The 25,872-nt window shown below is 41.7% G+C and overlaps 1 protein-coding gene and 1 long non-coding RNA gene across 4 annotated transcripts in view; one reads left to right on the forward strand and one right to left on the reverse strand.

Moving 5' to 3' along the window:
* Positions 1 to 731: 731 nt before the first annotated feature.
* Positions 732 to 13,742, reverse strand: IL7 (interleukin 7). 3 transcript variants are annotated; one of them, XM_082234051.1, is made up of 6 exons: positions 13,342 to 13,742; positions 9,656 to 9,783; positions 5,699 to 5,770; positions 5,178 to 5,219; positions 4,034 to 4,153; positions 732 to 3,408 (listed from the first exon to the last, which is right to left on the reverse strand). In XM_082234051.1, exons 1-6 carry the CDS (start codon positions 13,349 to 13,351, stop codon positions 3,256 to 3,258), a joined length of 525 nt encoding a protein of 174 aa, XP_082090177.1. In that variant the 5' UTR covers positions 13,352 to 13,742; the 3' UTR covers positions 732 to 3,255. The 3 variants fall into 3 exon arrangements, with proteins under 3 accessions (XP_082090177.1, XP_082090175.1, XP_082090176.1); XM_082234049.1 differs by lacking the exon at positions 13,342 to 13,742 and adding an exon at positions 12,641 to 12,723; XM_082234050.1 differs by lacking the exon at positions 13,342 to 13,742 and adding an exon at positions 10,922 to 11,812.
* Positions 13,061 to 25,872, forward strand: part of LOC309538488 — a 42,525-nt gene continuing 29,713 nt past the window's right edge. The window contains exon 1 of the long non-coding RNA XR_014222225.1: positions 13,061 to 13,154. This is a non-coding gene — a long non-coding RNA (uncharacterized lncRNA). The remainder of the gene's footprint in view (positions 13,155 to 25,872) is intronic.

Consider the following 25,872-nt stretch of genomic DNA (forward strand, 5'->3'; position numbering starts at 1 on the left):
ACCCTGTGGCACCCCACTAGTCACTCTTCTCCGGGATGAAGAGGTTCCTTTGTTTTGTTTTTCTGGCAGCACCCTTGCTGCTAAGTTAGTACATAAGCTGTCAAATCCTGAAATCTTTCTCAATACCTTTCTCAATACCTGGGTGATGTGAACTAGATGTGGGCAAGCTACTTGACACTGAATCCTGATGGGGCCAACATAATGGTCTTGTGGCTTATCACACTATTGAAATCCTTCCCTGATCAAGCAAACTGACCTAAAGTTTGAGACTGGGTATTTGTGGGACGCGGGTGGCGCTGTGGGCTAAAGCCTCAGCGCCTAGGGCTTGCCGATCGAAAGGTCGGCGGTTCGAATCCCCGCGGCGGGGTGCGCTCCCGCTGCTCGGTCCCAGCGCCTGCCCACCTAGCAGTTCGAAAGCACCCCCGGGGGCAAGTAGATAAATAGGTACCGCTTACCAGCGGGAAGGTAAACGGCGTTCCGTGTGCGGCTCTGGCTCGCCAGAGCAGCGTTGTCACGCTGGCCACGTGACCCGGAAGTGTCTTCGGACAGCGCTGGCCCCCGGCCAATAGATGTGAGATGGGCGCACAAACCCCAGAGTCTGTCAAGACTGGCCCGTTCGGGCAGGGGTACCTTTACCTTTATTTGTGTGCAATAGAAATTGTTAAAGTATATAGTGTGCTATTAACTGGGTCCCTGCAGCTTAAGCCTATATGTAAGTCAAACCCCCAATATTTTGTTTATTTTTATTTAAAATATGTTTTATTAAATATACAAAATTGTTTACATCAAAAATCCATCCAACTCAATATAAAAGAAATACACACAATTTAAAGCAGCAGCATGAATGAGGAAAGCAGTCAAAAATCAGTTGAAATTAAGAGCAAACCAAGCAGCCACCCATTGCCATTAAAAACCTTGAAGATATATTTTTTTTGTATAGTCAACATGTACAGATTTAGTAAGTGGGGGGGGGTCCCCCACTAAAAGTGGGCCATGCAAGCCTAGTATCGGAAATTGGGGGAATCCAGAAAATGACTCTGAACCCAACCTTAGATTTTGGAAAGGCTTATTTGGCAGTCCTCTACTCAGGTCTAAAACCCCATTTGCATTGCACCTGGAAATGCACTGGAAAGAACTTAACACAGGTGAGTTAATACTCCTCTACTATGTATATTTGCTGTGTTTAAGAAACTGCTGATAACACTTTCCATGTCAAACCTGTGCTCAAAATACCTCCATGCACTCTCTTGAAAAATAATAAAATCCACAGAAGTTTACTCCCATACTTCAAGTTGTACAATGTTACAATGGAGAGCTGGGCCAGTGTGCCTTACTGGCTTGACCAGGTGGGAAATAAGAATAACTGGAAGCATGAAACAGGAGAATTCAGGTCTAATGCACAGGTAGGCTAAAACACAGGTGGCGACCTATGGACTGCATGCAACCCTCAGCTTTTCCTCCTCAGTGCTGTGAAGAGGAACAAAAGAGCCATTGGGAAGACATTAGCCAACCACAGCATGATAGCTAGAGTACCGTTGGCTCTCTTTCTAGGTGCATGTGTTCTGTAGGATTGCTGCAGAAAGTCAGACAACCCAGCTACAGGAGTAAGACAATCTAGTATAATAGGTTGGGACACCTGGCTGCCTTCCTGATGGAGCTTCCGTTTCTCATTGAAGCAGCGCAAAGGTACATCATGGGGCACGGAAGGAAGCTGACTGGGCAACCAAGAAACTAACTCTGCCATGATGATAAACAGAAGAGCCAGCAGAGAGTCTGGCAGGTGAACAAGTGCTGGCCATCGCAGAGGGAGGGATATAGGGAGGCCACCAAAGGTGGTCTACCCTTGGGCTCAACTTGACTAAAGGAAGAAGACGCAAGTTTTAACAGATATCAAACATCTTCCTAGAAACAGGATGTTATGTACTAAGACATTTATACAGGGCTTTTTTTTCAGTGAGAGCTCACTGAAATTCAGTTCTAGCATCTCTCAGGTGGGCACTATTGTCATTCTAAGAGGATGAGGGAGGCATTCATGGTGAGTTCTGGCACCTCTTTTTCTGGAAAAATAGCACTGCATTTATAGCTATTAACTACACATGTTATAGTAGTGTTTTGTTTGCATTCCAAATTTATTTAGCTTAATCCCTGAGAATTGAGATCATGGTTGCATTTTTTGGCTTTACGGTTGTTGTTCTTTAAAGAAGAGTTAACAACTTTCCACTTCCAAGCTTTCTGTTTTCTGCTTCAAGACTGTTTTCTCCCTAGTTAATGCTAGAATGCACTACAAATATCATTAGACAGCAATATAGATACAATATAGGAGATAGCAATATATATACTTTTAATACTAAAAATAGTTCAGAACTCTGCAATTTTATACAAGACAAATATAAAAAGCATTTGTTAAATTAAAACATTCTAGCTGTAAAATGCCAGTATTATTTTATTTTTTAAAATCTAAATATTTTAAGTTAAATGGTGGTTTGTCGCATTAAATGGCTGGCACCCAAGAAGTCAATCCCAAATTTGAGCAATTCCTGAGTATTCCTGCAAGTACCTTTCTAACTTCCACAAAACAAAGCAGCAGTACTTTCCTCATATTCACAGTTTAGCTCCTAGAAGCTACCTACACTCCTCATCACTACAAATCCCCAAACCAAGAAACTGTACTCTTCATTCATCCTTTTTTCCTTCCAAGCTTGCCTTTGGTCCTAAAGTGGTTTTGAAATCCATGAAGTACAGTATTAGTAACTTAAGAAATCCCTCGTAATGACTTTTTTAAACAACAACAACAACACCACAATGTATTACAAACACATAATTTTCATAAGTTCCTTTGTATTTTTTAAAGTGCTTCATTGTTTCAGTTGTACATTTAAAACAGTTGTCGGTTTAAATAATATATTTTAAAGGGCAGGTACAGGTTTTAATGACTGATGAAGTACAGATTGCAGTTCTCCACCCCACTGGTCAGTTCTCTGCTTCCACTGGTGTTGAAAGTTTCCTTGAGACACAGAGTGCTTTGACTACAAACTTCCAACTTTTGCCTCTGTGACCCCTCTTCCCAAGAACGAAAGAACTGCCGTCTTCTCAGGGACTTGGTGCAGAAGATTTGCATAAGCAAAGAGGAGATCGTTGCAGTGCTTAAAAGTATTTTTGTAGAAAACCGGTGTGCTCTGAAAAACCAGAGCATTGTGTAGTTCATAAAGCTTCACTTAATTGTAACAAGCTTTAAAATGCTTCATCCTATTCCACTTAAGTCCAATGTGACATCAGTTGATCCCAACATAACTTAAACTGAAAAGTTATATCCTTTATCAAACATTCACGACAGAGCCTTTTGATATATCTTACATTTGGACATGGGTTTCCTCTTTGTCGTTTTATACCAGTGTTGTTGTTACAGTCCTATATTTTTTTTAAAAAAAGAAAAGGAAAGATGGCTGTTGAAGTGTACATAGATCATCTTTTTGAGTGACAATATATCAAGTCTGTACACAAAACATTTTGAAATTGGTAGGCTTAAGAATATACTAGCTAGATTTTAAGCCACTACAAAACAAAAAAAAGTTGTACAAGGTCATGGGTAGGTATACTAAGGCCTGGGGGCCGGATCCGGTTCAATCGCCTTCTAAATCCGGCCGTGGACATTCTGGGAATTAGCGTGTTTTTACATGAATAGAATGTGTGCTTTTATTTAAAATGCATCTCTGGGTTATTTGTGGGGCATAGGAATTCATTCATTCCCCCCCCCAAAAAAGAAATTATAGTCTGGCCCCCCACAAGGTCTGAGGGACAGTGGACCGGTCCCCTGCTGAAAAAGTTTGCTGACCCCTGTACGAGGCATTTCAATAAATCAGCTAGGGGAAAAAACAGTTAAGTACTATGCAGGTAATAACACTAGGAAAATGATGGATATGTTATTGAATCAGCAAATTCAGTGTCAAATCTTCCAGAAGTAAAGAGAGGTGCACAGATGTGAGGGGCAAGTAAAAGTAGCTGAAAGGAAACAAGCTGCAAAAACAAAGCATACCTTGAGCATTACCAATGTCATACCGGAAACCTCATTCATGTTCTTCTCTACACTTTCAGTGAAGTTACATCTCCTGGTCATTTTTTGAAGATGGCATGCCACGTCACGAATGTCTCTCTTCTGTAAACAAAACAAAACAAAAAAGTTATTAGGCTTGATACAACTTACTTACATACTGACCCTTCAGGCTCTTGGCTCTCAAAATTGAATAAAATATTCAATATGTTGATCCCTACGCCCCACTTTTACTTCAGTGTGGAGTTTAATTCCCAGTCTCTCCTTTAAACTACTTTCAAGTGACACCGACACTTTGCTAGGTCTTCTCCATTTAATGCTGGTGCCTCCAATAACTGCTCTAACATTAAAAACAGTTAAACTTTCCATAGGACTGTTTCTTTTATATTGGGTAATCCTGTGCAGCTCTAAGGCCAGCGGGCACTGTCCGTCTACCACTTTTCACAATGGCTTGGGCTAATTTAAGTCCCAAGATTAGTTCTGCTCTTAATGGTTTTTCTATTTTAGTATATACATATATATATCATATGCAGCTCTGATACTTTATGACAGACAGAGAGTATATATAGGGTTGTAATCAACTAAGTTTTACGCAAAGTAGACTCATTGGAATGAATGACCCTAAGCTAGCTGTGTTTATTACTTTAAATGGGTCTAGTCTAAACAGGGCTTACACTTGAATACCACCCTATATTTATGAATAAATTCAAATATTACAATATGCCATAAATTTCCAGGGATGCTTCCTTCCTTCCAAACCCTAGTAAGTGCCGCCTGTGAAACAATATAAAATGCAAATAGAAGATAAAGTCAAAATGCCCCCGTGAGTTGTAAAAATGCTTTATCATGCCTTTATAAAAGCTCAAGCCATTTGACCAGGCTGTTCATGCCTTGGTCATGCTTGTCCATGCTATACTTAAAGCACATCAGCTTCAGGCCAAGTATAAGAAAGTCTGGAAGGACAACACACTCATCCTGCTGATACCCTGAGCAGGTCACAGGCAGGGAAAAGGGAAGGAAGAAAGTAAGTTATAGTGTCTTTCATAGTTATGGTATCTTTCCTTGCTTGCATTTGCTCCACAGAAACTAAGGATACAGTATATACTAACTCCAGAAAAATCAACATTACCAAAGCTGAATTGCAGAAGACTTCTAGTCCAGTTGTATTCACCTATAACAAATTAGAACACAAGGAACAAGCATGTTAATTCATATGTTTCCACATTTCTCTTTCCAGTGTAAATAAACCCACTGTTGTATAACCAGTCAATGGCTTGTGCACATTACTGTGGTCAGTTCTGAAACTCTGTGATAAATGTTTCTACAAGTATTCATTTACAACTATCATTTTGTTGGGCGCTGTCAGGATTCCCTTTGGCACCATCCCACACCACTTCCCTACACACCTTCCCAGGTGTGAAGATCAGCATAAGGTCGTCTCTTGGCAGTTCCATCAACGCATCCAGGAATCAGACTATCAAAATGGCGTCTGAGCAGATTTCAATCCAAAAAAAGCCCGAAGACTTTTTTTGGGGGGAGGGGGAGATGTTCCCCCCAAAAAGTCAACAATGTCTCATAATTGTGAAATCCTTTCCTATTGTGCTTGCTCTACAGAAACTACAATGTGTTGTTGTTTTTAAGCAACATTACCTCCATTGTGTTGCAGAAAACTCTATTGGTGTTAGACCGGTTACATCCATCATTTTGTTCAATCTGGTTTTCCTATAAATTAGAATGCAAGTAATAACGTTTAAATTTAGATGCTTCTGCATCTCTTTTTCCAGTGTAATAAGCTCAATGCACTCAATGATTTGACCATGTCCCTGAGATCCATTGTGAAAGCATGAGAAACGTTTCTGCAAGCATTCATATGCAGTGGTCTGTTTTCCCTCCATTTGGTTCATCAACCTGGAGTAACTGATCTGCCTTGCTGGGTACATTTACATGTAGACAGTATGAAGTCAGTTGGATACAACAGCATTTTATGTCCAAACCTCAAGAATAGATTAATATGTTTGTTTTTTAAAAGGAAGACATAAAAGAACTTGTTGAAGAGGAAAATACATGCTTGCCTGCATACTTTAGCTTCATTTCACATTTTAAAAAGCTTTTTGTTATTTCAGCATTCCCCCCACCCCAAGTATCTAGGTCTGTACATGAACACCACAAATGTTCTAATGCAGGATTTTATTATGATTTATTGCCAGCCATATGAGAGGACATCCTGGAAGCACTGTATGTCGTCAACTGCTTCAGTTTTGCATGTTGCTATTCCTACGGAATTTCCTTACTGTTTTAATAGATTGACTGTAAGCATGTTTACTCAGAAATCAGAGGACTAGACTTTCCCTTTTCCTAGATCCATAAATAAGCATTTTAAGCTAGAAAAACTATGGCACAGGGGAAATTCAACTGGATACTTCGTTAGAAAAGGGGTAGCTAGCCTTTTTTGGCTCTGGCTGGGGTGGCATCCACTCTTGGCCAACTCTACAAGAGAACTTAACACGATCCTGCTGGATCAGGCAGCTTATCTGGTCCAGCATCCTTTTCTCACGGTGGCCAACCAGATGCCTGTGAGGAAGCTACAAGCAGGACCTCAGCACATTCGCACTCTCCCCCTCCAGTGGATTCCAGTAGCTGCTATTCAGAAGCAGACAGCCTCCAGCTGTGGACGCAGAACATAGCCACCATCGCTAGTAGCCATGAGACTTATACTCAATTCATTTGTCTAATCCTCTTTTAAAGCCATCCAAATTCGTGGTCCTCACTACCTCCTATGAGAATGAGTTCTACAGCTTAACTATGTGCTATATCTTCCTGCATTCTGCTTTATTAGATGTACACGAGTTCTAGTGTTGGGAGAGGGAGGAAAAACTGCTCTCTGTCCACTTTTCCCATGCCGTGCATGGTTTTATAAACTTCTCTCTTACTTGCCTTCTCTGTAAATCAAAAACTCCCAAATGCTGTAACCTTTCTGCACCAGGGACTTGATCCACCCACCCAACCTCCCCAGTAATTTTGGTTGCCCTTTTCTGAACATATTCCAACTTTACAACAAACCAGCAAACCAGAACGACACACAGTATTCCATTTGTGGTTGTACCATAAATTTAGATAACGGCATTACGATTTTCAGTTCCTTTCCTAATGATTCCTAGCATGGAATTAACGTTTTTGACAGCTGCCACACCCTGGGTCAACATCTTCATTGAATTATGATTCCAAGGTTTCTTTCCTGGTCAGTCACTGCCTGGTCAGTTCAGGCCCCATGAGTATTATTATGTGATATGAAGGGGCTTTTTTACACCTACATTTACACTTGTGGCGCTGTGGTCTAAACCGATCAGAAGGTGGCTTGCCGATCAGAAAGTTGGCGGTTCAAATCCCCACGACAGGGTGAGCTCCTGTTGTTCGGTCCCTGCTCCTGCCCACCTAGCAGTTCAAAAGCACGTCAAAGTGCAAGTAGATAAATAGGTACCGCTCCGGCAGGAAGGTAAATGGCGTTTCTGTGTGCTGCTCTGGTTCGCCAGAAGCTGCTTAGTCATGCAACATGACCCAGAAGCTGTCTGCGGACAAACACCGGCTCCCTCAGCCAGTAAAGCAAGATGAGCGCCGCAACCCCAGAGTCATCCATGACTGGACTTAACGGTCAGGGTCCTTTACCTTTACTTTACACTTGTTTACATCGAATTGCATTCGCCATCTTATTCTCCATTTGCTCAGTCTGGAGAGGTTATTGGGAAGCTCTTCTCAATCTCTTTTTGAACCCCTTTTCCTACAGCTGCAGTCATTTACTTTAATCACCTCTATACCACAATCCTTTTCGAGATTAATCCCATCTTCCCAATCACAGCACACTACAAAGCAGAGACCAGGAATAAACAAAACATCCCTTTTACTAAGTGCATGCAAACACTCAATGAACAGTTTACTAAGTCAATTTATCCTGCTATCAATTTATCCTAAATTTCTGTAAAAATAAAAATAAATTTTATTATTTTGACCCCGCCCATCTGGCTGGGTGTCAATCAATCACCTTCCTGTCATGCTGCTCTAAAAAGGCAACCTCTCCATCTAAACGGAAAATGACCACAAGGCAGCCTGTAGCAAGTACAAAACAAAATTTGGCTCACAAGTATTTAAGAAGATCCAGTTTTGGTGTCTCAGTACTGCAATCTTTTCCATTGTGAAAGTTTGCTAATTATTCATCCCTTGGCAGTTAAAATGTTTGCTCTATTTCCTACATTTTGGCACAGAGATGCCTGGCAACAGATGCACCAGAATGATGGGAAAGTGACTTGCAAATAAGCAAGGAAAAACCCATTTCCCTAGAACAAGAATAGAGAAAGGATTAGCTTCTGGGAGGAAAACTATAGCTGCTTCCTAGCAACGTATTATGGAATTTTGATAACAAATTAGGTAACGATGTAATAGATTGGATCCAGACATAGGCTGCAGTCCTAACCCTACTTACCTACCTGGGAGTAAGCTGCATTGAACTGTGGGACTTACTTCTTAGTAGATATGGTTAGGACTGCACTGTAAGTGAGTTGAACTAAGAGCCTATTGATTTCAATGGTGCAAATTAGTCATGGTTTAACAACAGTGACTTAAATGGAGATGAAGTTCAACTCACTTAGTTTGGATCCAATCCATGAATTACAGCAGTTCTGAAATCACTTGAAGACATTCAATGTGAACTCAGCTACCTGCATGTTGGATGCCAAAGAAACAAACACTGTAATCAGAAGCATAGCTTGTTTTCTTGGTATTAAACACTGGCAACAACCCAATGACAAATTACTGTTGACTCAGCAGCTGAGATAGTAGAAGGAAACAACCACAAGGCATGAAGATGCAAGTGGAAGCCCATCTCTTCCAAACAAAGCGATGCTAATGCAAATCAGCAACTGCAGCGTTATATGCATTTGTTCTTATGTTATTATCAGTTGAAAGAGGCAGGCTTGAATCCTAGCATCTCCCATTTTTCCAAGTGTGTACCAAGGGCTACTTCTGCTTTCTTTTCTAATGCCACCATTGCCTCGGGTCTGATTTTCTGTCACCAATTCACCTGTCATAGTTCTTTCAAAGAGAACATTTCAGTTTTGCATGGAACTACACCAGGATTTGTTTCATAATATAATTGCCATACATTCCTATGGAGGAGAGAGAAGTATGATGGCTCGTGTGAGTAGACGGGGGTGGGGGGGATTCAACAATTCAATGTTTGCCCAGCACTGGCCATTTGCAAAGCCATAGCACCATTAACTTTGTCTGTTCAAACCAATTCAAGTTTGTTGTTATCTGTTGTTTTAACCACTGGCCTTACTAAATCTTTTGTCTTTTTTAATGGTTTTATTGTTATATTCCCATCCTGGGAACTCTCTGATTGAAGGGCAGTATGCAGGTGTAATTTATTACACAAACGATACCATATATTCATAGATTCCCACATAGTACACCTCATTTCTATATTTCAAGACAACGGGATTGCTAACATCTCCATTGGGAATGTTTTAACATTCAGGGTGTTAAAATTGCTCAGATAAATACATTTCCCCCCCTCTCTCTATATATGTATGTATATGTATATTAAATGTTACCTACCAGCACACGAATGTTGAAAGATAGAAACATTTCATATTTTTTCAGGAAAGCATTCATGGAAGCAGATGAACCAACTGGTACCAAAGCTAGGAACAGTGGCAGAATCCCAAAGATATACCTTAAAAAAGCTAGATTACAAAATGACATTGAATTACAGTTTGTACCAAGGAAGTTATATGCTCAGCTGACTATGGTAATATGACTTAATATTAAATAGTGATGGGTTGGAGATATGTAACAGATTACTGCTTGATAACATTATTCAGATAATAAAAACCATATTAAAAAGTTGAAAACAGATTATCAATTAATCACTGGAAAGATCTATACTAAACTGGCTACATAGGCCTGGTGGAATAGTTTTCAGCAGAAGGTGCCACCTGAATCTATGTGAGCAGATCATTCCACAATACTAGGCCAATGGCACTAAATCATGAGGGTGGAATTCCTTTTATCAAATTCTATTAAAGGGGAAATTCACAAACCATATTTCCTATCGGCATTTTAAAGTTGGCTTATTGTTTAGCCTGCTCTACTTGGTTTGAAGACACTTCTTTTTTCTTTTCTTTTTTTTCTTCGTGAATATATCTTTATTGTTTTAAAATAAATACATTTATGAAAAGAAAACAAACAAACATACAAGCAAGCAGGCAGACAAACAATAAAAAAGCAAACAAACAACAACAATATAAAAAACAACAAAATTAATATGGCTAACATCATTTATACTCCCAATAATGAAACCAATTATAAAACTTGTAAAGAGAAAAATTAAAAATGACTTCCAATTAGTCTCACTGTACTTTATCTATTGGTTACCTTATCTATTGGTTACCTTATACCACACAGTTACATATTTCTTATATAGTTTCTTTTTACCTCCCTACGAACTTATATCTATACAAGGGTCAGTCTAATTCTGCCAAGAGGTTTCCTTTTATACCATAGTTTTTAAAGTACAGTATTCTTTAAAAATGTTCCAATCCTTATAGACTATTTGTTTTGTTTGGCCTCTTATCCTTCCTGTCACCTTTGCTAGCTGCAGATATTCTACCATCAGGATTTGCCAATCTGCCGTGTTAGGTATTGTTGTATTTTTCCAATTTCTTACTACTAAAATTCTGGCCGCCGTTATCCCGTACATGAACAATGTTCTTTTCAATTTCCCTATTTCTTTTGGCAATATGCTTAATAGAAATATTTCTGGCTTTTTAAGACACATCTAAGTGTTTGGTAATTAAGTTTTAGGTAATTCTATTGTCTTACTGCAGCAGAGGTCCATTAGGGCAAATGGTACAGTGCCCCCATCAAGCTCAGACTACCCTCAGCCAGCCCCCACTTGCTTAACTTCACACTTACAACCAGCCCAGAGGATGGCATTGGATGGTAGTCTCAGTGTAGCAGTTTCAACTACTGTAGTAGAAGTCCCACGAATGGAAGCCCACACAAGGACTTCTGCTAGCACAATGAGGCTCCCCTCCTGTCCTCCCATTGTGTGCACCTCGCAGGAGGACGAGAGGGCAGATTGTTCCTTCAGGCAAGCAAGAAATGCTTGTGTCGATGGAGCAATATGCTTAACCCTATGTTGAATTTCTATCTCAATGGAGGGAAAAAATGGAAAACTTTAATTTAGCTGGCTCTGCCTGTCATCAGCTCTGGCTCCATCTACTGTTGGTTTTCTGCTTTCTTCTGCCCTTCCAATGCCAACAGCTACCAGCCACCAGGGTTATTGCATATTGGTTTTTTTTGGCACGATCAACTTTATTCGAGCCTATTGTAGCTTGCCCTGGTATCCATGAAAATGAAGGGTCGTTTAAAATATTTCAAAAAATTATTTTTAAAAACAAATGACTCATGCACCACCCACCTGCATTTCTACACATATGGCCAAAACCAGGCACTATAGGTACACAATGGAAACAACAAGCAGGGAAACTATTCTGTTATTTCTGAACATTATCACTGCTACACAGCCAAGGGTGGAGGTAGGAAGAGTGGAGATTAGGGCAAGCCAAGAAGACACAGCATCCTGCTGTACAGCATGGTTTTCCCAGCCAACAGGAAGAAATGGCAGCAGAAAGAAACAAGCACATGAACAAGCTTGCAAGCAAAAAAGTGGGGAGAGCTATACAGTACAGGTATTCCTTTGCTGAACAAGGTGAGTTGGAACACAGTCTACATAAGCTTCCGCAATACTGTTCTACAGTCCTCGCTTGGCAGCTTTTCCATGCTAGTGGGCATAGTCTGCACAGTTCTGGGAATTAGCAGCAAACAGTGCTGCCTGGCAACCTTATCTGTCTGTCTCATTCCTCTTTACCCATCGAAAGTGAAACATCCTGCAGCAAAGAAGATACAGAACTGGTGAAAAGCCTAAAAGTGGTATTTTTGAAAGAGCACCAGCCTGGATTCAAGAGCTAGTATAACCCTCTGAGTTTTTCTTGCTAGGGATTGGGATTCCGCTAAAAACTACTGCAGCTGGTAGCCTGTGACTGACCCAAAGCCACTGGAATGGGGGTGTCTAAAAATGGGGTGGGTTTTTAATGCCACCCTTAGTTTAAATCATGGCCCGTGCATATTAAGGAACTAATGACAATCTGGAATAAGTACATGGAACTATCCCATACTGTTTGCAGTATAAGAGTCCTCTTAAGTTTATCCCCCCAGACACCTGACACAGAGAGATGGTGCTGTGTATATTTGAACTGTGGCAAAAGGCACTTGCAAAAGCACCTGTTGGAGGAAAATCTTCACATTCGGCTCTGGCCGGCCAAGATCATTTTTGGAAAGGATCCCACAAACCCTTCTGGAGAGGCAGAAGAGTCTCATTTTGATACCCTTATGGGCATTGCAATTCTTATGGGCGCTGCAATTCTTAACCTTATGTATTTTTTATTATTTCCTTGTTTGAGAGAAAGTCAACTAAGGGGTTACCATCTTTTGCAACGCTATCTTTTCTTTTTTAATGGCTTTTGGCTGGTGCTTTACTTTTTGGGTCGTCTCGGGGAAGTTTTACGGGAAAAGAAGGCGCGAATGCTGCCATGCCAGCGGCGGGCAGCACCTGCGGGAAGAAGCGAAGCCCCGCGCCTTGCCAGCTGGAATTAAGCCCGGCGCGCTCGGGATTTTCTGGACTCCGCGCGGCGTGCGGAGACGCCTGGCTTCCGAAGACTTGGGAACGGGGTTAATGGCACCCTTCGAGGGCGGGGTGACACTTGGCTCCCAGGACTCGCTCGCCCCAACGTGCCTCGCCTCGCAAACAAATGTCCTCCACCACTCCCCTGCCTTTTGTCTCCGGGAGATTTCGGGTGTCCCTGCCCAGCGCTGCTGGGAATAAGGCGCTTCCAGTTTCGCTCTGGAAACGCGGGGAAATTCCCTCCGCGGGCCGAGGGGATAAAAGCGCGGAAGCCTCTCCCGCGGCGCGCAAAGGCTCGGGAGTCGCCGAGGAGGCGCAGCAGAAGCAGCAGCGGCAGGAGGAGAGCGCGTGCTCAGGCCAAGCGCAAAGGTGGGTTGTCGGGAGAGAGAGACGCTGCGGAGAAGGGGCCGCGGGGGCGACTCGGGGTCTCCGCTTCCCTCTCCCGTCTTCCGCGGAGGGTCGACGCGGCGCCGAAGCGAAAGGGTCGGCGAGCAGGGCGCGTGCGCCCGCCACGCAAGGCCGAAGCGCGCGCAGAGCCTCGCCGCCGTCTCCTTACCATGGGACATGGTCCGCGCGGAGGGAGTTTTCCGCTCATGATGGTGGTGGGGCCAGGCTCGTGCCCATCGCGCTGCCGCCTTGAGGCGAGACCTCGAGTGCCGGGCGGGGGGGGGGAAGGGGGACGGGAACGGGAGCCGAGGCTGACTATGGCCGGCTGGCTGCGCGAAACTTTCAGCGAAGCTTGAAATAAAACGTTCCAACAAACACAACTGGCAGCGTCTCTTGGTTTGTTTTGCCTCCGCCTTCGTTTTCTGGGGACGGCAGGCAGCCGAACCCGGGAGGCTTCCGACTGGGTCCAATTAAGTTTCGCTTTGCGACGTCGCCACTAGCCGCGGAGGGCTCCGGTCAGTCAGCGAGGAGCTCACGGCGAGGAGCCCGGGCGCGTCCCACCCGCCTGTAGCCAGGCTCCGTCCCGCCGCTCCGGCTCGCCCAGCGCTTTCCCTTCAGGCTGGGTCCGCTGGCGCGCAGTGGCGGAGCTCTTGAGCGCTCCTCCGAGGTTCCTCGGCGAGAGGCGTGGACGGCGCTGCGGGTGGGTTTTTGCACGGTGCCGGCTGAATGGCAGAGGAGGTGGGATCAAGCGGGTCTCCACTCCCAGCAACGCCATGGGAGCGTTGGCGGCGGAGGCAGCCAAGAAACTTGGGGCTTGGCGGCTGGAAGGAGCCATTCATGGAGATGCCAGCGAGTGTCAGCTTGGGTGGGGTTTTCTCCGAGGGGGCTGGGAGGGCCGGAGCTTGGAACTCGGGTTCCCATTTGCCAGAGATGGAAAGCGCAAAAAGGAAGACTTTCTCCGGAGTGGCGCTGCTCTCTTTTTGTTGGAGGTTTGGCGAACTCCTCGCTCTTTCCCTGAGACCAAGAAGCTTCCAAGAGCGCAGAGGCTGGTGGGAGGGGAAAGAAAGGGCTGGCCTCCCCGCCTAGGGAAGGTTCCTCGGCTTATGGAGTTGTACTCTGGCGTGGTCAAAGAGTGGGGTGAGGGTGACCTTGGGCAAGATCCCTGGAGTCACTTCTTTCCCACTGCCTTCTGGTAACTGGATAATCTGTTTCCCTGCTTTCCCATTTTTTCCAGTCTTAAATTCGGCTCTCCCCATTTCCAACTTGGCTCTGCAACCATTGGTGCCATGCAGCGTGCATGGCCCTGGCACCGAAATTGGTGGGTGCCTGGCCCCATCATGGGGAATGTGGGTATTCGGGCACCCAGGGCCCCAGAGACTTGGCACCTGTGCACCTCAGTTTGCAATTAATAGGAGAACAGTCGTCGTGTAAATAAGCCAGCATTTTACTGCATATTCCCTTGTTACGCACATTTTATTTTCCCCCAAATATAATGCATTTTGCATGTTGTCTTCACATTTCTATGCATTTTTATGCAGAGTTTACCTTAATTACATGTGCATTTTCCTTCTCAATACTTGGTTGGAGAACTACATTGTAAAAATTCAGGGAAGTTCAAATTTCAAAGGATGCCCAGTGCCTAGGTTGCCTTGTTATTTGGGGCAGTGCAGATTAGGTAAATTCACCTTCCCATGCAGTCTGAACTGAGTTTCTCGCCAATTCTCACTTGCACTCTCCGCCTGAGCCCAGTTTGCTCTTAACCCTCATGCTTCGCACTGTGTGCATGACCTGAGAGTGGAAGGTGAACAGGCAGTGAGTGACCAAGGGTTGCTGGACTTGAGAGTGCCCCCTCTGCAGGGGTGTGGGAGCTGGCAGGAGCCCAGCGAGGACAAACCTGGGCATGAGCCAGTGTGGTGTAGCGGTTAAGAGCGGTAGTCTCGTAATCTGGGGAACCAGGTTCGCGTCTCCGCTCCTCCACATGCAGCTGCTGGGTGACCTTGGGCCAGTCACACTTCTTTGAAGTCTCTCAGCCCCACTCACCTCACAGAGTGTTTGTTGTGGGGGAGGAAGGGAAAGGAGATTGTTAGCCGCTTTGAGACTCCTGAAGGGGAGTGAAAGGCGGGATATCAAATCCAAAACTCTTCTTCTTCTTCTCTTCATGGCGCACCTTGGTCCCTTCCTATTCTGTGACACGCTGCAGATAACAGCTAATCTGTTTGCTTTAAAGGTTTGTGCCAAAGTGCAGGCAGGTAACCTAGTGACGTTTGGTTCTGTCAGAACATTATCTTGAAGAGTACAATACTTGAAAGAAAATTTGCATATATCAAGCAGCCTATTGGTGAGCTGTAAATATGAATGGGTATGATCATCAAAACTAACTTTAAAATGTGTGGTTTAGGACAGATTTTCACAAAAATACTGATGAATTTTCGTGATGATTTTTTTTTTTTTAAGCTGCAAAATGTGGAGAACTTACTTGGAAGAATGAAAACAGGAGGGAACTGAAATTGACATATCCTCCCATCCCTAGTTGTGCCCTGCATATATGTGTACGTGCATAAATGCATGCACTTAAAAATGGCCATACCCACTATGGTCTTACCCACCTGTGGCATGTGGTCCCTGGAGGACTGGGCAAAGGTGAACCAAAAATGGGAGGATGCGGGATACATAGGGAGGATGAGGGAAGGGAGACAGAAAAAGTTGTGTTTCAGGCTTGAAAATACAAAAAAACACATGCTAATAGCCAAGCTTTTTATTGAGTTAAAATTTCAGAGGTTAGCAATTATAGCCGAACTCTGAGAAATCTGGATACACGCTGCCAAAAATAGCAGAACAAAATATTTTCTGCAGTGTTCTCTTTCTAAGGGCCAGCATAACAGTACTCAGTAAGTAGAGTATACTGCAATACTTTCCCCTTTTACTTTCTGAATTGGCCATTTACTTCCTGAAGTGAGTTGTTCTCCTCACTACTGATATGCTCTTTTGCTGAAAGATTATTCTCTGTGAACATAAATTGCTGAACAAAAAAAAGTTTTAGTTGAACTTAAAGAAAGCAAAAATTGTGCAATGAGAGGAAAGTGTTTTGAAATACTTCATATCTTATTAAATTATGGCATGCCCGAGTTTGGCCGTTGGCCCTAGATGAAACAGCATTTCAGCAGTGGAGGAGGGTGAGCAGGGAGTGTGAGAAAGGCAAGTTTACATAAGTGCAGCTTCAATTCATCAGATATACCAATGCAGATGGTAGGATGGAAAAAATTCTGGTGCTCTGGAGAGTGATCTAACTGAGCATGCTTATTTTACTTTTATTTAGTAAACAAAGGCTTTTCTAAATTGTACCTCATGCTATTTTTTTGTCCCAACATTCCACAAGCATTTGACTTGAGATATATACTGTACATGTTTTTCTCGTTTACAGGCCAGGGATAATCACTTTGCAACTGGCGCACTTGCCCAAAATACTATCGGCATCCATTAATTTTTATTATTGAACATATGAAACAAGGTGGAAAAATCCCTGGAAATATAAAGCACCAGGCTTGGGGGTGGGGCGGGACTGATTTTTTTTTTTTTGGGGGGGGGGAGTCTAAAATCAGTGGCCAGCAGATTATATGCACAACAACAGCATAAGGGGGTTCTTTTCCAAAACAGGAACTCGTGTTCCAATCACAATCTTTTGGTGGTGTTTCCTATAAAAGCCAATGCTCTGTGCTTTACTGGTAAATGCTTCTATTGTCATCTCTTTTGCAGTTAAGTGTAGCTGGAAAGAGGACCAAATAAAATACATGAAAAATACTTTGATAAAATACATGTATAAAGCTGGTGCTGTCTCCATATTGACGTATTATGTTGTGTGTCATTCCCTCTTGCCCCGCCCCAGAAAGCAAAACTGTACGTATCAAAGTTTAGGGAAGGAGTGCTTATTCTGTCTGCAAACATGAATTCAGGGGGACATTCCAGATCTGAGCCTAAATTGGAACCTTTATAATCATTAATGCCCCTTATTTTCACCATGCATATCTTGTCTTCTGGGTCTGTATGTAAAAGTGTCAAATGGCTGTCGGAGACAACTGTGGTGCCTCACAAATCACAGTAAAACGAAACAGCTTCAGAAGCCTGATTGTAGGAAAATACACTTTCTTTCTCAACATTCACCTCTAGTTATGTAAAGTACGGGCTCATCCATAAACAGGCACTCTGCCTTCCTACTTTTTTATTTTTTTTTTGCAAAAAGCATCTAATAAGGATAATCTAATTTATGTCTACTCAAAAGTAAGTACCTCTGGATTGTATAGGATAGCAGCCTAAAAACTTCATGGGCCCTCTTAAAAAAATATTCATAGAAGTTATTTTTTATTTTCTTTAGAGAATTCTCATACACCATTTTGTGTCTCATTTCACGTTGTTCCTCCTTTTCATTCATTTCATTCATTCATTTTCGAAAGTCGTGGTTCCTCATTTTAAAGCAGGGGCAGAGGGGTTGAAATTTATAAATGGATCCCCTTTCACATGCACACGGTAAGGACAACAACTTTGCTACAACAACCTGCAGCTACTCCATTCATGAAAGATGAAGCAGCCTAGATGCTACCTATACCACAGTCAGTTAATGTTTAAGGGAAAATTAGTGTAGATTTTGTGGTTTATTTAACAATATATAATAAACCACGTAATCATCAAAAGCCTCTGAGTAGTTTACGTAAAACAATATGAAATATTTATTAAAATATTTCTGCTGTTATATTTATTTGTCATCTCACACTGAAGTGTAAAAACAAAACAAAAAATGGAAATAACTAAAAAAAAAAGTATGTTAAAATCAAACATAGAAAGAGCAGTGAAACAAGACCTCAAGTGGTATCAAGGCTCAGAAATGGGCAGCCAAAATGATCAAGGTTGCATTGTTTGAGACTTTTTAGCTTAGAGATGAAGCAGGGTTGGATTTAGGCTTGATGAGGCCCTAAGCTACTGAACGTAATGGGGCCCTTTATATGTCCAGCTGTCCTGATGACCAGCAAGTTAAAGGTGTAAAGGTCGGAACCAAACACTATAAGTTAAGAGCGTTTGCAGATGACCTTGTATTGACCTTGCAGGAGCCAAACACTAGTACAAAAAGAGTGTTGGAAATAATCCAACAATTTGGGCAGGTGGCCGGATTTAAATTGAATAAACAAAAAACTAAAGTCTTAGGGAAAAACCTAACAGATATGGAAAAGAATAAGTTTCAAGAAGAGACAGGTCTGACGGTGGTTAAGAAGGTGAAATATCTAGGGGTTAATTTAACATCTAAAAACTTGAATCTGTATAAGGACAATTATGAAAAATGTTGGTCAGAAATTAAAAAAGATCTAGAAATATGGTCAAATTTGAGATTGTCAATGTTAGGCCGAATTGCAGTGATTAAGATGAATGTATTGCCTAGAATGTTATTTTTATTTCAAACTTTGCAGATTATTGACAAGATGGACTGTTTCAAGAGGTGGCAGAAAGACATTGCGAAATTTGTCTGGCAGGGCAAAAAGACCAGAATAAAATATAAAATATTAACAGATGCAAAAGAAAGAGGGGGATTTGCCCTGCCGGACTTAAAATTGTACTATGAAGCAGCAGCATTCTGCTGGCTGAAAGAGTGGATGCTCCTCGAGAATACAGATATCTTGGACTTAGAAGGTTTCAATAATGCATTTGGCTGGCATGCATATTTATGGTATGACAAAATCAAAGTGCATAGTGCCTTTAAAAATCATATTGTAAGGAAAGCGTTGTTTAATGTGTGGATGAGATATAAAGATCTGTTGGAAAACAAAACCCCTAGATGGTTGTCACCCTTAGAGGCTAAGGCCCACAAGAAAGTTAATATGGAGGTCGGATGGCCAAAGTATGGTGAGATCTTAGAACAGGATGGAGAGAAACTGAAATTAAAGAGCCATGAAAAACTAAAACCCAAAGTACAAGATTGGCTCCACTATTATCAAATAATGGAGGTTTTCAAACAAGACAGGAAAATTGGCTTCCAGGTGGAAAAATCAAAACTTGAGACAGAATTGTTAGAACCCAATACCAAGAATTTGTCAAGAATGTATAACTTGCTGTTGAAATGGAATACACAGGACGAAACAGTTAAATCAGTTATGATTAAGTGGGCACAGGACATTGGTCATAATATTATGTCTGCTGACTGGGAAAGGTTGTGGAACACTGGTATTAAATTTACGGCATGTAGTGCTTTAAAGGAAAATGTGATGAAAATGGTCTATAGGTAGTACATGACCCCAGTTAAGCTTGCAAAAATTTACCATTTGCCTGATAACAAATGTTGGAAATGTAAGGAAACTGAAGGTACTTTTTATCATCTTTGGTGGACATGCCCGAAGATTAAGGTTTTCTGGGAGATGATATATAATGAAATGAAAAAGGTATTTAAATATACCTTCCTTAAGAAACCAGAGGCCTTTCTCTTGGGCATTGTCGGCCAATTGGTGCCAAAAAAGGATAGAACCTTTTTCATGTATGCAACAACAGCAGCAAGAATACTGATCGCAAAGTATTGGAAGACACAAGATCTACCCACCTTGGAAGAATGGCAGATGAAAGTGATTGACTATATGACATTGGCGGAAATGACAAGCAGAATTCGTGACCAGGGAAAGGAGACTGCGGAAGAAGATTGGAAGAAATTTAAGATTTATCTTAAGAACTATTATAAACTTGATGAAGCTTAGAATGTCGAGATTTTACAGAGAGAAAGGGTTGCAGTAATATAAAATCAGATTAAGAAAGGACTATGATGAATTAGGATGGGAAAAAACATTTATAAGTTGCTATAAAAATTTGGACATGAGGATGCAGAAAGGGGAGGTATGGGGAAGTCCGAGGAAAGAAGTCTATGAAAGGATATTTTGAAATTATATTTGTTTGTTTGTTTGTCTTTCTTTTATGTTTGTTTGTTATAAAAACTTTTGTAAAACTAATAAAAATTTTATAAAAAAAAAAAATATATGTCCAGCTGTCCTTTGTCAACAATAAATTGTCGCTGTTTTTTGTGTTGAATATATGCTATGTGGTAATTTATGGACCTAATAGGTATCTAAAGCCATTTGCACATAACAAAATATTTATTTTATCAAAGTAATTGTTGAACGTATATTTTGGAAATGTACATCCAGTGGTTTTTTTCCTTTAATTTTTTTGGGGGCCCCAAGAGATTGGGCCCCTAAGCTATAGCTTGTTTAGCTTATATGTAAATCTGGCACTGAAGAGGCAGAGATAGAGAAGAGTTTTTATCCCTCCTAATACTAGAGCTCATGGAAATTCAGTGAGTGCTCTTGTACTCAAATCCTGTTTGCAGGTTTCCCACAGGCTTTTGGTTGGCCACTTGTAAACAGGATGCTAGACTATCATTCTATGATTCATCCCAACCACGTGCAGGCTCTTCTTACAATCTTATGAGCTGCATATTCCTGCACTGCTGGGGGCTGGACTACGTGATCCTCAGGGTCCCTTGCAACTCTACAATTCTATGGCTTATCCAAAACACATGCAAAGCTCACCCACCCTAATTAAAAGAATGCATACAGAAAGAGGACACATAGTTACCCTCCCAGTTAAGAACTTGAGTCAATAAAAAATATTTTTGAATGGCACCTAACAGACAAAATGATGGTGCCCAGAGTATTTGCCTGGGCAGAGCTGATAAAATAAAACTTTAGAAGAAGAAAAAAGATATATGATTGATCAAAAACATAGGTAAAACCAGCAGTTTTGATGCAAGTGTACATAATAAAATTACATGTCTGGGTAGGCTGTCAAGGTGTCAAAAGATGTCAAGGAAATAAACTACTATCTGACTTTTAGAAGACATCTGAAGGCAGCCCTGTTTAGGGAAGTTTTTAATGTTTGACGTTTTACTGTGCTGTTAATTTTCTGTTGGGAGCCACCCAGAGTGACTGGGGAAACCTTATTAGATGGACAGGGTATAAATAATAACATCACCATTATTATTATTATTATTATTATTATTATTATTATTATTATTAGCTTGCCTGAACAAACACGTTTTTAGAAGACACAAAATGCAACACAGTAAAGGTGTCATCCCAAACATAAATGCAGTTGGAATTTTAGAGAGCAGGTGCTTCCACACTGAAAAATTTAAATAATTTTTCTATTATTTTTTTAAATCTTATTTGATAACTGAAATATTTTTTCCTGCTATTTATTCATAACAAATGTTTGTCATGTCTAGGTGTGAAATGGTGGATATTTGCTTTTGAGTAAAATAGCAGGGGAAATATTTTGCATGTATTCAGACTTTTTAAAAACGAAAACTATAAATAATAATCCCAAAATTTTCGCTTAGTGCCACATACACACCAAACCAGATTCAGGATCAGGGGCAAAAAAAAAAAAAAAAACAACAACCCTCGCTTTAATCATTAATAAATGACTGGATAATGTTAACTAATTAATGGGCAGTGGACAGGTAACACTTCTTTCTTGTTAAGACCAGTTTTCAAAATCTGCAAGGTCCTGCCAGATTATTTTTACAAATTAGTTTTGTGTTTAAATATTATTTCATTGGACTTGTAGTCAAAGTAACAGAGGAAAAATATGATTTCATCAGAATTGTAGTCAAAGTAACCAACAAAAAAACAATTGGGGTTGGTATACATTCTGTTGCTAAATCAGCTGTCATATACATGGTGAAATAAGGCATCAAATGAGACCAGTGAAAGGAAGTATTGCACATATTTTGATACGTAAGCATTTCTTACAGTAAATTGAAGATGTTCAAGTTTTGTGGAATTCTAAAAACAGCTAAATATTTTAATACATTTTATAACTGCTAAGCAGAGCTTTGCTTCCTGTATACATACACGTTCAACAAACCTGTTGAAATGGAGGACAAAAACATTCCCTTGATCTCTCTTCTGTTTTAATTTCTGTGTTGTTTTAATGTAGGAATGGGGAACTGAATCCGACCAGTGGGCTAGAGCTCTATCCTTCATTTGCCTAATATGACAGGTGGGGGCAGGCACTCATGTGTCAGTCTCCTGATGTCACAAAGATGTCATGCAGCGAGGTGCTTTGAAGTCTCCGTGATGCTCAGGACGTCAAAGCACAATGCAGGACTTAGAAAGAGCCCTGTGCAGTGCTTTGTTGTAGTGAGCTGATCACCAGCAACTTCTTAGGTGTTAAGCAGGTCTCTTTGCGAGGCCCTTCAAGCATCAACTGATTGGTAGTGACAACAACCTTCCCTTGCCAATACACCATCAGGAGGACCCTCTGAGGCCCCCAAGAGCTGCATCTTGGCAGCTGCATCTCCACCTGTCACCTGCCATCACATCACATGGAGCAGCTGGGCCTTGTAGGCCAAACTGGAGCCTGTGCCGACCCAGATTAGGTTTGCAGGCTGGAGCTTCCCCACGCCTATTTATTGTGATTTTTAATTATGGATTCTTATCTCTGTATGTTAATTTTTGTAAGGGAACATTCCATCACACTGCAGTTGGTATGGCTGCCAACAGAGAGGGCTTTGCGAGCACGCCTGCTCTCCCCCTGTCGCTACTACTGGTTGATTTGGGAGATGGGTGGATGATGGGGCCAACAGAACGAGCAAGACAGGCAGGGGGGCAGTCTCCTTCGTCTGCTTCCTTCTGGTGGTGGTGGGGTGAAGGGGTGAAAGACTTTCTCCTCTTTATCGCCACCATCCCATCACCAGTGGCGGCAGCAACAGGGGGAACTGTGTAGAGTGGTACCTCGGGTTAAGAACTTAATTCATTCTGGAGGTCCGTTCTTAACCTGAAACTGTTCTTAACCTGAGGTACCACTTTAGCTAATGGGGCCTCCTGCTGCCACCGTGCCACTGCCACACAATTTCTGTTCTCATCCTGAAGCAAAGTTCTTAACCTGAGGTACTATTTCTGAATTAGCAGAGTCTGTAACCTGAAGCGTCTGTAACCCAAGATACCACTGTATTGGGGTGAGCTGTTTAGGGAATGAGGGGATGAGGATTGGCAATGAATTGGGGTCAGGGTTGATGGGTACACTGGAATGGGGGAGTTGAAGAAGGTGAGGGGATGGGGTTGAATGTTTTCCTCCCCCCCCCCATCTGTTCTGGTTTTTCCTCCAGTGTAGAGGGAGTATATAGATGGAAGAGGAGGGCGGAAAACTCCCTTGCACTCATGCAAAAAGTCAGTGGCACATCTACTTGTGAGAACTGTCCTGGGCCATTTCCAGATTGTCACACTTTTGTGTGTATCTCCCACTCAGTTGGAAATATGGTATATGTCCTTGGTACTGTAAGAATGCAGATAAAGCAGGTACATTGCAAGAGGCAAAGGTACTATAGCACTCTTGTGAAACAAATACACATCTTTTTTAAAAAAGGACTTTCGTGGTAAGGGAAGAGTCAGAAGTGCTGGATAAAAAACATGTCGTGGCAACAAATAAACCACACAAATGTTGTGAAAACAAATCAGGAGTATTTGCATGATATACACTCCATCTGGAAGTGACTTTTTTGCAGCAATCAACATCCAGAACATGTTTGCTTTTAATAACTTTGATATCTGTTTCTAGTGAAATTCCGTTGGGCATCTTTTACATTTATAAAAATGTGTTATGCAGTTCCAAATTTATACAGTATGTTGCATACAGTGCAAAATGCACAATATGTTGATTTTTAATAGTTGTTTTCTAGCTGATGCTGATGAACAGTATAATGCCTTCAGAATACCCAAAGCATAATGCAATATGCATAATGCAATGCTTTTGCAAATAAAATGTTTTTATAGTGCCTTTTTGGGGTACCTCATTATGAAGGTATGGTGCTGCTTCTCCCCCCCCCCTCCAGCCACTTTCAGCCTCTCTTTCAACAATCTTGTCCATTGCAGTGTGGGTTTTTTTGTCCTATAAAACCTACAGCCATGAGAGTCATGGAGTAGCGCTGCCCAAGGTTCGATTACTTGGTCATCCTAACATGTAATTAAACAGAAACAGCTTTTATATATTTTTTCTTTTGAAATGCCTGTCATTGTGATGGGTGGAGTGTATATATAGAGAGGGGAAGCTTTTCTACTGCAAGGACACTCTGAAAGTATAGTTCTCTGTGCATAAACACGTTGCACTTCCCTGCAGATGTGCACATGGATCATGTTGTGCCTTCACTGTAATAGTGTCAACAAGTTCACCACTCTTATCGCATTTGTACCATACTCTTCAGCCAAGAAGGTTCGCTCAGTGGCTTATGTAGAATCAATGAAAATAAGACAGTTGCTGCCAGCCGGCATTCATTCTCATTCTCTCTCTCTCTCTCTCTCTCTCTCTCCCCCCCCCCAATGCATGACACACAAGGGGAAACGGATAGGGAGAGTAGAAGAAAAAAATCAACTCAGACACCAAGCCTTCAACCGTTGCCTTTCCTGAGCGCTTGTGGATAGGGGACAGGCCCTAAACACTAACAAAAATAAATGTGGAAATTGTCTGTTAGGGGTTTCCATGCAGTAATGCCATCATTTTGCAACTGTGGGATAGTCCAGCAAGCTAATGCCCTTCTCACATTTGTGTTCTAGCAAGCATTCATAGGGGAAAATGGGGCAGGGATGTAGCTAGATTTATTGGTTCTACTATGTACCCTTTGGTGTTTTTGTTGTTGGTGGTGGTGGTTCTAGTATTCGATATTGAATTTGATATTGTTTCTTATTCATTAGCCTCTCAGAGGGCTGTGGGCCATGTGGTGGGTTACAGATACCAAGCACAAATCAAAATACAATAGTAAACATCTCCCAAGTAAATTAAACTAGACCTAAGAGACCAAGGTTCAAATGTCCACTTGGCCATGAAACTCATGGGGCAATCACTGCTTCTCAGCTTAATCTACCTCACAAGATTGTTGTGGGGATTAAATGAGGAGGGGCCGACTCAAAGTATGGAGAAAATAGCCCATGTACTGGAGAAAAAGGGTGGGGTGTAAATTCAGTAAATAAAATCCACTCCCAATAAAGTAGAATGCAGCCATTGCTTCAAATCATATAATGAAGGCACCAGACAGAGCAACAATAGTCTGTATATTGCTTAACCAATTATTCTAAAATTCACAGTTAAAGAAGTTCCTCAATGGTGAAATCCAGTTACAGTAAATGTTTTTCTTTCTTTCTCTTCCTTTTGATGCAATTCATTGTAAAAATATGGCATGTGATTGGTTAAAACAGGAAGCTCTCTTCACATGCAAAGACCAGAGAGTTTTGCTGATTGAATTAATCTGAACTCACTGCCCTTCTGAGTAAAGTTTTAAATTACCACAGGGTAATTTTCCTACCCCCCTCCCCGCAAAAATACTTGTTTTGTTTTAGAAGGGTTGAACACAATTGTTCCAAGATATTATTGGACCATAAAGAAGGTTGATCGCCGAAGAATTGATGCTTTTGAATTATGGTGCTGGAGGAGACTCTTGAGAGTCCCATTGACTGCAAGAAGATCAAACGCATCCATTCTTAAGGAAATTAACCCTGAGTGCTCACTGGAAGGACAGATCGTGAAGCTGAGGCTCCAATACTTTGGCCACCTCATGAGAAGAGAAGACTCCCTGGAAAAGACCCTGATGTTGGGAAAGATGGAGGGCACAAGGAGAAGGGGACGACAGAGGACGAGATGGTTGGACAGTGTTCTCGAAGCTACAAACATGAGTCTGACCAAA

The sequence above is a fragment of the Podarcis vaucheri genome, assembly GCF_965113315.1.
Source record: "Podarcis vaucheri genome assembly, chromosome: 8".
NCBI classification, from domain to species: Eukaryota; Metazoa; Chordata; class Lepidosauria; order Squamata; family Lacertidae; genus Podarcis; species Podarcis vaucheri.